General features: G+C 38.2%; 1 protein-coding gene across 2 annotated transcripts; it reads left to right on the forward strand.

Annotated features, from left to right (window-relative positions):
* Positions 1-3,950: 3,950 nt before the first annotated feature.
* Positions 3,951-12,576, forward strand: LOC116261139 (uncharacterized). Of its 2 annotated transcripts, none has more exons than XM_031639768.2 (8): positions 3,951-4,832; positions 5,544-5,643; positions 7,010-7,078; positions 9,912-10,029; positions 10,482-10,621; positions 10,908-10,969; positions 11,072-11,168; positions 11,763-12,576. In XM_031639768.2, exons 1-8 carry the CDS (start codon positions 4,591-4,593, stop codon positions 11,814-11,816), a joined length of 882 nt encoding a protein of 293 aa, XP_031495628.1. In that variant the 5' UTR covers positions 3,951-4,590; the 3' UTR covers positions 11,817-12,576. The 2 variants fall into 2 exon arrangements, with proteins under 2 accessions (XP_031495628.1, XP_031495629.1); XM_031639769.2 differs by having other exon boundaries at positions 10,527-10,621.
* Positions 12,577-12,833: the final 257 nt, after the last annotated feature.

Genomic DNA, 12,833 nt, shown 5'->3' on the forward strand with positions numbered 1-12,833 from the left:
CGAAATCGCTGGCGGCAGGCTGCAGGGTAAATGTCCGAAAGTCTGGCATTTAATCGCTTCCGTCTCCTTCGCCTCTGCTGCTCCTGACTCCTGCTTTTTTGTTTCTTTTCTTAACTATTAGTGGAAAATTAAGAAGAAGCGGTGAATCTGATAGCAGTAGCACTTAACGTATAGGATTTTCCTGTAATGAATTTCAGTTTTCAAATTTGTCTAATTTATGAAGGATTTTTGTTTGGCGATCTAATCGCACTTGAGGAATGGGGAGATCAAAGCTTCACCAAACATCCCTCAATGTTTGTTTATTTTTACATTAATATCTTTAAATATTTGCTTTGTTCTATATGTGAGTGCCCCTTCGTATGTGAAATCTATGAATGGGTGCCCCCTCCAGAAAAATTGTCTGGCTCCGCCACTGGTTGCTAGGGGACACTTTTGAGTATATGCTCATTTGATAATTAAATTTCTACACTGTTTTAGCAAAGTACATGGGAATTTGTTCTCTTGAAAGTCGTTACTACCAAAAATAAGTTAGGTGGTGTGTGGAGCTATTATTAAAAGTTTCTTGCTGAACGAATATTGTTGCTTCATATTTCATGAATAGCTCAGAGGATGCAGCTTTTAAGTGAGTTTACTTTTCAGGACAAAATTTTTCAAAAGGCTACTTGTAAAGAAAGTTAATATGTATTGAATTTACAAAAATCTCTGAACTTCAGTTCAGAATTCAATCCTCAAAAGCTATGCTTTATTTCTATGAAAACTGAAGTACTCATAGAGAATGACCGCCGAGACACTTTGAACCGATTCAATAATTATATTTTGATTTCATCTACTGCTAGAGGAAATTAACCTATCTAAGAAGAGCTAATGGCTTCGATAATATGCAGTTCATGTGACATATTGTTTCATCAAGCTATTTCTTAAAGGTACAAAGAAAGTTCTGCTGATTTGAAAAAGAAAATTTATTAGCTAAGGCAATAAAAACTGTAATTTCGTGATGGAGGTAACGATGGAAAAGAATCGCAGCTATCATGCATTCACCTCAAACGTTTATTTGAAGTTATCAAATTGAAAGGGCCACAATTATTAAAACATTAAAAAAATCTTTTTTAATTATAAGGAAGGTCAGCCCAAAAGCAAAAGTTACCTTTCTGTTTACCTTTTAAAGAAAGGTCATCAAAGTTTATCTTCAACTGATAGTTGCCAGTAAAAGTAAAAAAAGCAGCATTGGATGGCACTCTCAAAAAAGCTTTTATCGTAAATATCAGGTTTTGTTATAACCTTTGTATTTCAATCATTTTTTAAACATAGTTTATATGTTTTCATGACAACTTAAAACAACATTTTTTGTGAAAATTTTGAGGGAAATTAGGGTATTCACTGGCTTTTGACAACCATTTTATCAAAATTAAATTTTTCACAAACTTAGTTTTGACCTCAGACAAGGTTTGAGAGGCAAGTGGATGTTTTTGCCTCCACAATGCCATTTAAAGGTGCCATCTAACACAACGAAAACCTTTATCAAGAAAAACAGAAATATGAGGCCCATATATGAAACACTTTGGCCACAATTAAATTAGTCTACAAAAAAAAAATTTCTTTTTAATTCATTTACAAGTGATTTCTGGTGAACAGAAGGGAATCCCTCTGCCCACCCAAGAGATAGTTCGAAGCCCCTCCAACCCTTCTTCCTCCTCCTGTCATCTCTGGTTACAGAGCTGCGTTGATGAAACATGGTAAATTGTGGTCACTTTCTTCAACTCGAGAATAATGCTTACCACCCTTTACGATTGAAATGAATAATACCCATCAAAATCTAATTGATGGTCGAGCTCTTACCACCTCGATAATTCAACCAACTACACTGTGACTTGAGTTGAATGAGCCATTAATTCATGTTCAGCAGCTTAGTTCACAAACAACTTGTAGACCTGCGTGTGCGAAGGTATCCTTGAGAGGAAGAGACTAGGGGAGGGAGGCCAAGGGTGGGCATGTCTTCCTAGCTGTGGGGGCAGGGGCAGAGAAGACAGAACCATCGGTTCAAGAAAGCCCTCGCATTAAACAAATGCAACTTAAGAAAAAACAAAAAAACAAAAACAAACTGCTTTGCCTTGAAAGGAGCCAGCCTTCTAATCACCTCCAATTAAAAATTTAAAGAATTGGTAACCAAATGCTGTTGCACATTCGCAAATACATAAAAAAAAACAGAAAACTGCCAAAAAAAAAATTTCCCGGACATCGGAATCCTGCCATTAGAGTGAGCCCACAAGGCAACAAATAAAGCTCCAACTCCAACTACAAGTTCAGGTGTTGATGAGACGCGAATCACAAGAAGCAGCCATCTCAAGAAGGGTCAATGCATTAATTGGCAGCATAAAGCGACAGTTTAAAAAACAATAGGCCATATATATACGTATATATTATATAAACCTTTAGTTAATATGATTAGCTTGTCATTATTGTTGTAAACAGCACATGCAAGGGAGGTGGGATTTTTCGATGCATCGGTCCAACCTCCCACATGGTCGGCAATTCTCGTTTAAAATATTTATATATAAAAAAGAGGAAAGGGTCCACATGTTCTTAAGCATGTTCTTATCCCAATAATTAACATCGTTAATCGTCTTGGTCCTATATGAAAACTAATTGTTCATAATCAACGCTTCTGATCGCCTTTTGTGGTGCTGTATTAAATTAATCGTTTGGAAGGTTACTGTTTGTTTTTTTACGTGCATTAGATCCTCCCCCCGGTCAATGTTTGTTTTTCTTCTGATATGTATTGGCGCATTTATGTATGTATATATTTCTTCAACATTAAATTTGTCTTTCTCTTTCTTATTTTTATTTTTAATGTGGACAAACCACACCCACATCGAGAAACTTTGTTTGCTTGCATGGGGAGTGATGTTCATGCCACTCGAACCAATAACTAGCTGACTAGTGGTCACTTGCTAAGATCATGAGAGATCTTGGTACATTTTTTTTTTCTTTTTTGGGGAGAGCCTAAACGCATATGAACTAATAGCTCATGGGGAGAATTTATAAGTAAATCTACGCAAACATATGTACCATATCTATGAGATTTTGATAAGTAACAGTTGCCCCTACTTACATTATATTCCGGCAATCACATGAATGTAGTCTATATAACTAATTTATATTAATCATATATATATATATATATATATATAAGGATTATATGCATACATAATAACGTGAGAGAGATGGGAAGGGAGGCAGGGCCAGGGGAGTGACTTGGAACCGCATTCGACAATGATGTCTGCCTTCTTACAGGTTAGCATCTGCCATCTGCCTTTTTGTTAAACTTCAAAAGAGGCCGTAAAGATTGGCTCGTGCCCATTTATTGCTTTCTTAGTTGTTAAGAGGAAGGAGAAGGATGGTATTCTATTTACAAGAAGACAACTGGTTTTATTAATTAAAGAAGTGGTCGGGCGTTTATGGATAGGGGCTGACAAAGCTCGTCGGTCAGCGCATCCCATCTTCTTCTTTAGCTCCTTCGATTTGCTTGTGTTGGGAGCGTCAAATCCAAGCTCACTTCACTTCTGAGGACTCACCACATGAGAGGAGTTAACTGAAATTACTGGGATCGAGCAGATGATTGCGGATTTCCTCTTCATCTCATGCTGAAGCCGAGAGCTTTAGAAATTCTCATCTTCCCCGTCTCTATCTCTCTCAAACTTCCAATCTCTGTCTCGTGTCATGTGCGTAATTGGGAGTTGGCTAAACCAAGGCAGCAATATCTAATTCTGCTGTTCTTTTATCATATTTTAATCAGTCTTTCTTTCCCTCTCCCGAACTGACCAAGTTTCTGTAGAGAGAGAGAGAGAAGGAGAGAGATGGTCCCTGGGCACGCCAGCCTCTTCTTTTAGCTTTATGGGGGGCAGAGGAGTGGTGGGCTGCGTCTTGGGGTGGGGGAGGGGTGGTGGGTGGTGGGGTTTTCCACAATTATTGGCATCAATGCTCTCTTTCTCTCTCTTGGGATTTGCACTGTTGCTGAATTCCAAGATGTGCTAGACTCCTTTGTTCCTTTCTTTTTCGTCAGCTTTTCTCTCTCTCTCTCTCCCCAACAAATCAACCGTTCCTTTTCTCTCTCTACGATACGAGAGGGGTAGCCCAAGCGTATACGGGTTTCTCCCGCTAAACACTTGGCAATCACTCCCTCTCAAACTGTCGACAGTGTTCTGCGCACTAAGAATTTGCGCTCCCTTGCTAATACGCTTGTCACTCTTTTTTTGTCTCCCCCTCTAGGGCCTGGGGGTTAGATACTTAGTGAAGTAGGAAGATCTATTGAATTCCTCGGCTGGATGGTGAACATGTGTATCCCTGTTGCTTGTGCTCTTCTCTGCATTTACCGTTAGCAGCCTCCTGTCTCTCTCTCGTTGGCGGTTTTTCATGTAGGGAAAGATGCCAAGAGCGTGAATCCGCTGTCCCCAACTTCCCTCTGCTGGTTGTTTTTTCCAGATCAAAGTACCGAATTTCTTTTTTCCTCTTTGTTTTCTCAATTTTGGTGGGAAAAGCACGGGCGTGAACATGGGGAAGTAAGGAGAAAGGTGGAGTGGTTTGTGGAGGGAAATGGCGACGAATTCTAACATGGGGTTTCACCAGCAGGGGACGCTGGTGCCGGCCCCCGCGGCTTTCAATAGCCACGCCATCTCCTTCCACTCCGGAGCTACCAGTAGTTCTGCCGCCGGCATCCTTTCTCCCGACTCCTCCGGAGGCTTCGGTGACGTTTTCTGCACGCTCAGGCGCGAACCCTCTTTGGCCATGGAGTGGTCCCCTGAAGAACAAGTCGTCCTGGAAGAAGGCCTAATCAAGTTCTCTCTCTCTCTCTCTCTCTCTCTCTCTCTCTCTCTCTCTCTCTCTCTCTCTCTCTCTCTCTCTCTCTCTCCACCCCCACCCCCTCTCTCATTCTACCCGCTTCATCATGGTGGTGTTCTATTTCTCTCTCGCTCAACTTCTTTCCCCGTTTCTTTCCGCTTCATTATGGTGATGTTCTATTTCTTTTGTCGTATCTACGAAACCTTGTCTTTTCTTTTTCTAATTCTTATGATGATTCAATCTTTGCCATTGTGGTTCTTCTGGCGTTCGGTTTTTCCTTTTACTTTAGGAAGTTCACATCATGCTCAAGTGAATTCTGACATATCTTTTGGTGTTCGCCATCTTTTAGTGAACATGTTTAACAGATCTATTGCTTGAATTGCAATACTATGTGTTAAGTCATGGTTCCTGCCGTATTCTTTACTGTTAGTCTTTCTACAACACAATTCAACTATTAGAATCTGCTCTCTGTCGACACTTCCGGCATGCAAGTCAGCCATGTTTCTTGAATCGGATACCATTTTAGCATCTGTTTCAGCCTTTCGTTACTCCGTACGACGTCTGTTGCTTCCAAATTTATGTCCACATGCATACAAGTTCTTCGACTTCATTTCATGAGCTCGATCATGTTCTCTTTTGTTATTCTGCCTTTTTTATTTTGTTTTTTGTAGATATGTTCACTGTGTATTCTTTTTTTCTCTTCGCAGGTATGCAGATGAAACGAATATTATGAAGTACATTAAGATTGCTGCTGACTTACGAGATAAGACTGTCCGGGATGTTGCTTTTAGGTGTCATTGGATGACAGTAAGTCCTCTTTCTGTTTTTCTTTTGTGTGTGTGTCTGTTTTCCTTTATGCATAGCAAAATCTTGGTAGTTCTTACCATATTTCAGTCGATTGCCTGTAAGTCATCAGCATTTGGAGGTGCAATGAGCTCATAATTCTAAAGTTCTCATTTTGGCTATATTTTCAAAAAGATTTTTGCATTGTACTTAGCTTCTTAGGCACCCCTTCTGACGCCTTCCTCTATTTTCCCTTTTGACTTTCTTTAAATTTCTGATCCATCTAATGGCTGGTCAGTAACTCTTTCTAGGGTTGCAGTTTTGAAACTTCCGCTTATCTTAGGAGCATGTGAAATAGAAAGTCTGAAGAAAAAAATATCTATCTGAGAATTTATGAGTTGTACTTTTCAGAAACAAATGTAAGACATGTCAAATGAGAAACTCTAGCAAGTGGAGCATGGGACTTCTTCTGTATGTTGGCCAGAAACAGATAATGTCATGTAAGGGAATTATCATGACATGTCTTCGTGGATCCCACAAATTTCTCGTCATTATAGCACCATAATTATGTCTAATGGGGAAGCTGATGAACTCACAGAGAGACACTGTAAATAGTGGGATGATACATGGTGTGCGTTTCTTGTGTTTGGACAAAACTATGACTCATGGTGCGCCTTGCACACTGTGCTGCATTGATCACAATCAAGCAAGGCATTTTATCGGATTGATGCATGAAACGGACAACATAAGTAGTTCTTTGACACTAGCCTTCAAATTTTTGTACTTGTATAAGTTTTGTTCCTACCAGTCTGGCATTCCATTTATAGTTTTACCCAAGTTGTGACAGGATCACAACAATTAAGTACCATGAACTGCAGTATCCTGATGGAGGACAATATGTCAAGGCATATCATATTGGACCACAGTGAGCTACACACTTATTGGGTTATAACTCTGTTCCTAGAATGTTAACATCCAGCAGCATATGGATCTGATTGTTGTCATTTTTCTGTTGTTGTTCTTTTACTCCTTGGTCCACATGGATGTCTCCTTACAAATCAGCCATCAGAGATGTTTTATCATCACGTGGTATAGATCTAAAGATGTATGTTTTAAATTTTTAAGAGACTGCAGTTTGACCATTGTGGATTCTGTTGCCAGACTGATTATCTTGCATCTTGTTTATGGCTTTATGCCTGGTTTGAAATTTTGATTACCTAAAAGTCAAATGTTGGACGATATTGTTAATTGTAAATGTGTGTCATTCCAACTTTGCATGACAATGCTTTTCTTTCTTTTTCCAAATAAATAGCTAGAAAATTTTAGGGAATCACCTTTTTTTATGTTACACTCTTATGATTGACATGTTATAAAATTTGATTTTTTGCAGAGGAAGGAAAGTGGAAAGCGGAGGAAACCAGAAGACCCTTATGCTGGAAAGAAGTTAAAAGATAGAAAGGTAGACGACTAGCTTTTCTTCTATTGCTATTCGTTTTATTTTTGTCGGTACTGTTTGGAAATTTTTCCAAGTTGCTTTGGATGGCCCAACTGTTTTCATGTCCTCCTACTGGAATCCTGGATATGTTTTCATCCTATTCCAAGTTAAATAGAGCATGGCTTGATTGTGTAAATTGTTCAAAGCTACCAAGACGAAAGTCAATGGGATTATCTGAGTAAAACTAGAAATTGTGTTGTTAGAAGTATGAAAGGTGGAGCATCTGGAGCTACCCCTGGCAAGGTATTATTGTATACATTGTTAAGGGGGGTTATTCAACATCCTGAATTTTTGTGTAAAATTTACGTAAATGTGACATTGACATAGTTGAACTTGAGACCACTTGTCATAAACAGTTTCCCTTTATTTCAACAATATAATATATTCAGTACCTCACTGTTGAAGCTGTGAATGCGGAAGTGCTTGGGTGGTGGGACCTGAACCCTCATCCTACTTTAGAAGGCTAGGGTTTGTCTGACATGGTTCGTCTTTGTTGGAAATATAGGCTGTTCATTCTTTTATTAATTTAAAAAGTTATCTTTCCTTCAAAAATTTTTAGTCTGGAAATTTTGATGTGCTTTCAGACATTTATTTTCGGATCACCAGATAATCCTTGGTAGATATCAATTCTGATGATCTAAGAAACTAATCTCTGTTTGACCAGCCATATAGTGTTGGATTTGAAAAAAAAAAATTGAAATTTTGAATAAACTGAGAAAATACAACTAGGTATATCATCGATGTCCTTTCACTTCTTTGTGCAAGAAAGGGGACACCCTTTGTGTTGATTGTATGTGCATGAGATTGGAGAGAGATTTCAGAGGAAGGGAAGGAGTTTTCTTCCCAATGCGGATGGTGCTCACACACTTTTAAATTGAACGGTTTTAACTATTCTTAACAAGGTGCATTACATGAAATCTTTTTGAAGTTCACTTCAAGAAAGGTAACATTAAAGATTTATTTGATACGTTGCCAGGCTGACAGCTAGACTTCTGAAATGGATTAAATTGTTTATGCTAGGGTTAATAAGAAAGAAATTTCTAATGTAAATTGTCAAGTACTTGAGTAGGCAATTGTTGATTTCTTGTGAGTTACTTTTTTCCATGGACAATTGATAAGGAAGAATATTGTACTTAGAGATTTAAGGATTAGTATGTCTAAATGGATAATAATTAAGATGTATAGCTACAATTTCCTTTGTGGTTTCTCAATTTGTCTAGGGAAAAGGAAAAAGAGACCATTATAAAGATTTGTTTTATTAGCTCGGACAACAATCAGACCTTCTAAAAGGGATTAAATTACTCTGTGAATTAGAGAAACAATGGTCTATTTTCAGTTTCTTCGATGAACCATTAGCAATTTACAGTTTCTTACTTTGTTCAGAGAGTAGAGAAGGAAAGTTATTGTGTTCAAATTTTCAATTGGAGGCATACATATACATACATACATACATACATTATAATAATTTATATATATATATATATATATATATCTTTTTTCTTTATTTTGTGATGTGAAAAGGAGAAAATTAGACTTTGTAAGTGTTGACCTATATTAATTCTGTAATCATGACCGATATAGCCTGTGTGTACCTAAGTAGTTTTGATGGCCTTTCAGATTTAACTTTGACATGCACCCAACTATGGACAAGAATACTCAAGCACACCATGAACATGCTCGAGCATTTATTTCTATTTTGGTGCATCAGCCTGCATCCTACTTGCATTTTACTTTGTTGCAGCTACCCTTTTGACAAGATCAGCTGACATTATCATCTATCGCTCCTCCGTTCATGAATCAAGCATGTTGAAATAGATTCACTGAGAAGAAATAGTTTTTAAAGAGGAAACATAGACTTGCCTCTTGTTCTGAATTTCACTTGTCAAAGTTCACCAAACCTCTTTCATCTCCAAGATCTCAATTTCCTATTTTTTGGCACCATAATTTTTAGGAAGGAGGGAGGGTTGGGCTCAACCAGCCTTTTTTCTCTCTCTCTTTCACCTACTTTTTCTCTCTCCCTCCCTTATTTTACCTCTCTACACAGCTACTATCCTCCAGACCTTAGGATTCGTGGATCCTAGGGAGCGTGAAGACAAAAAAAAAGTCCCAAAATGGGGCTGGTTTTACTCATTTGCCACTTATATATACACAAGGCACACGTTGTGTGCATCATTTCAGATATGTTATTTTTTCTTTTCTTTGTATTTTTAGTTTTCTTAGTCAATCCCCCTTTTTGAGGTGTATATGACGGGTTTGTTGTCCAATTCATGCATGCTTATTAATGGGAGTCTTTATTGTTTATAGTTTATACCATTTGTGCTCTTGTGTGTCCTTTAATTGCACTTATTTTTGTTGTTTATCATATGAACTTTGTATTCCTACTATCTATATCTCTTATCTGCTTTGTGTGATTACATCACTGCAGTTAGGCTTTTGTAAAGAGCTTAAACTTTAACCTATTGCTATCTCTAAAATCACTGTTCTATTAAATACTGTCCAAGCTGGCACGTACCACTGTGACATAGGGCAGGATGGTACTTATATTTCATAGTCACAGCAAAATTTGCTTTGACTATCATATAGGAAATAGTCTATTGGCTACGTAAAGCATATATTTTTTGTCCCTTTTAGCATGTGCCAAATCTAGATTGAATTTGCACAAATCAAGTCAAGCATAAGTGTAATTCATGCAGATTAGAATAAATGAATCCATAAAGATGTTCCTTTTGTATTACTTATACAGAAGGTGAACAACTTATGGAGTTTCCAAATATCTGACCAAGCTGTAATTATTCAGGAAAAGGTGGTGGATTCTTCTACTAGGACAAACATATGTCCTCTTCCAAATTCAAACTTGGCTACATATCCCTTTCCAGTGTATCAGATGGACAATAATAATGCTTTATCGTGTCAAGGTAAGTCATGTTCCCTGACCTGTTTCCAAGCATACTTTTCAATGTCTATTATCTTGATGCATATGAGAAGAGATTAGTGATTTACTTTTTCTGAAAAGTTGGTTCTCAAACATGAAAGTTGCAAGTTTATGTTAAATCAAACATCCCTCTATTTGTGCCGTTAGATACTCTCTCTCTCTTTCTCTCATACACACACACAAACACACTGAGTTTTGTGCTGGAGTCGTTTTTATGAAACCTCTTTTTATTTGTATCTTGGCTTATCTTTAACATCTCTTCATGTGGATTCAAGCTGCTGCCCCTTTCAACTTTTCCCTGTATTATGTCAATTCCCTTTACAAAAGCTAACATTTCTGTGACTATAGCAATATGATTACCCTTCTTGATTTGATAACATCAAAATGCTGTCCAGGATATTATGATTCTTTATTTCTTTTTATTTTATCATTCAGTGCCAACAGTTTCATTGCATTTATGGAGCAATGCTCTTTCTGCAGCAACGACTTCAACAGTTACTAGCACAACAAGACATCTTTTGGACGAAAACGTCCAAGTGTTTAACCAAATTGCTGCCAATATGGAAGCTTACAAGGTACGTGATCTGGGTGTATCTGCTGCAGATATCAATCCATAATATTCCATTTTATTATGAACATTGATGCCTTAATGCATACCTAGTTTTTGGTGGTGCAAGTTTCATGAAATATTAATTGCATGTTCTTCGACTGAGCATCATAGAATTGGTTACTGTTCTGGCGATGGGAAGACCGTGTGAACATTTATTACTCCACTAAACTATTAAATTGTTCAAGTTATAATGCAGTCAACTCTCCATGGAAATGCATTGTATTTCATGAGTTTCCTTTAATTGTGCTCAGGTGCAGGATAATATTGATCTTTTCTGTCGTACCAGGAGCAATATTGCTGCCATCCTGGATGAGTATGTCCTAACTCCTAAGCATCAGTTTTTTGTTTACTGAATTCTGTTTTTATATGTTATCTCTGACTTTGACGTGGAATGGTCCTGTGTAAATGTGTGAAGCATGAGTGGGACACCAGGGATCATGAGTAGGATGCCCCCACTACAGGTCTCCATCGATGAAGAACTCGCAAGTACCATTCTCCCTAATACCACACAGGTGAATCTCTCTCTCTCTCTCTCTCTCTCTCTCTCTCTCTCTCTCTCTCTCTCTCTCTCTCTCCCACTCTATTTTCACTCTTTTGGTAAGCATGAATAGGGGATCATGCTGCTCTTGTACACAAATTTCATTTAAATATTTGTGATTACAGAGTATAGGTTATTTAAAAAGCCACATCACAAGTTGCATGAGCTCAATTTTGAAAGTTATACTGGACACATGAATTCAACTCTTGAAAGTCTTTTTATTGGGCCAATTGCGACTTTTCTGCACATGACATGAGCAAGATTTATGCACACTGCTTGCTTCCCCACAATTACCTTTAAGAAATTTGTCCTTTATTGCAAAATTATGAGATGAATCAACCCGAAACTAGTGGAGCCTTACATGGGCATCCCATCTACCAATTGATCTGAACTAGATCAGACCATGGTGTGTTCACTTGTTGCAAGTCACTGATTTTGCCAGGTTATTCAGGTAAGGTTCCCATGTGGTACTGATCAAATTCCTTATCTATTCCATGATATAAAACATTATTTCAGCATTGAGGTTTTTCTTTTTCCTTCTTAAGAGCCTCCTTATCCTGCGCTGCAGGAGTCCCTATATTGCAATCCTGCAATTCATATAAAGCAAGAGCTTATGAGGTGATGCGCTGAAAAGTAAACATGTTCAAACTGCCAGTCTAAAGGCCTCTTCGTGTAAAGTACCAGAGCTGGTTGAAGCTGCTTCAATCATTTGTAAAAGAATGTGCGACATGCGTTTTCTCGCACCTGCATAGCTCATGCACTTGTGTGCCTGTTTGCACTTCCAAGCCCTCATTTAGAGCACTGCAAATGTCAGATACTGCTTGAAGCTGCAGGAATAAAATATCTGTTTTGCTCTTTTCTCCTCTTGCTAAATTCTCAATAAAAGTCAGAGCTGGTGAAAAGGGGTTCCCCAGAAGTTCCTCCACAAGATGCCAGTTCTGCAGGGGACTCATTTACCACTAAACTGGCAGTATTAATGGAAGCACTTGGCAGCATTAAGACTGAGCCCAAACAAGGGCTTCCTCAGTGCACCAAAGTGGATCAGGTTTAGTGCATTCAAGCTGGACGTAGCGCATTCAACAATCGGGCCATGTGATAGGACCAAATTTTTCAGTGGCATGGAATATCATCAGGAGTTTAATATGTCAAGCACGAAAACAAGACCATGGTCATGATGGCCTATTTCAGCATGACTTTTAGTGTCCAAATCAGTGGTTTAGGAAAGGAGAACAAGGGACAAAAACATGATCTTCCATTACATTCTGTTCACTGGTTTTCAGGAACAGTATTTTATCTGATCTTAACCCTCAATATTCTAGAGAAGTGGATATGTTATCGTGGTTAACTTCAAAATTTTAAGTAGAAATTGAGGATTACAAACTTGAACATGTGTCTGTGGTGGAAATCGCATGAATATGGTTTGACATCAAAGGGGCCCTAATGGGGCAGCGGTAGTTTTGGTTGGTTGTTCCATGCCTTTAAGTCGTATTTGACGATCGACTGAGCTGATCTACAGATAACACATTTGCCACCCTACTGTATTTGCATCAACTTTTCGCAGGTTGCTCCATGCCTTTGTGTCGTATTTGACGATCGACTGAGCCATAACTTTCTAAAATGGCAACTGGTCTTCCGTAGC

Source organism: Nymphaea colorata, chromosome 9 (assembly GCF_008831285.2).
Source record: "Nymphaea colorata isolate Beijing-Zhang1983 chromosome 9, ASM883128v2, whole genome shotgun sequence".
NCBI lineage: Eukaryota > Viridiplantae > Streptophyta > Magnoliopsida > Nymphaeales > Nymphaeaceae > Nymphaea > Nymphaea colorata.

Excerpts from the sequence above, each read along its gene's own strand:
- LOC116261139 (XM_031639768.2), top strand. The coding sequence starts at position 4,591 with ATGGCGACGAATTCTAACATGGGGTTTCACCAGCAGGGGACGCTGGTG. Across the intron at positions 7,079-9,911 it reads AGAAGTTAAAAGATAGAAAG|GAAAAGGTGGTGGATTCTTC; the intron begins GTAGACGACTAG and ends GTAATTATTCAG. Across the intron at positions 11,169-11,762 it reads TTCTCCCTAATACCACACAG|GAGTCCCTATATTGCAATCC; the intron begins GTGAATCTCTCT and ends CCTGCGCTGCAG.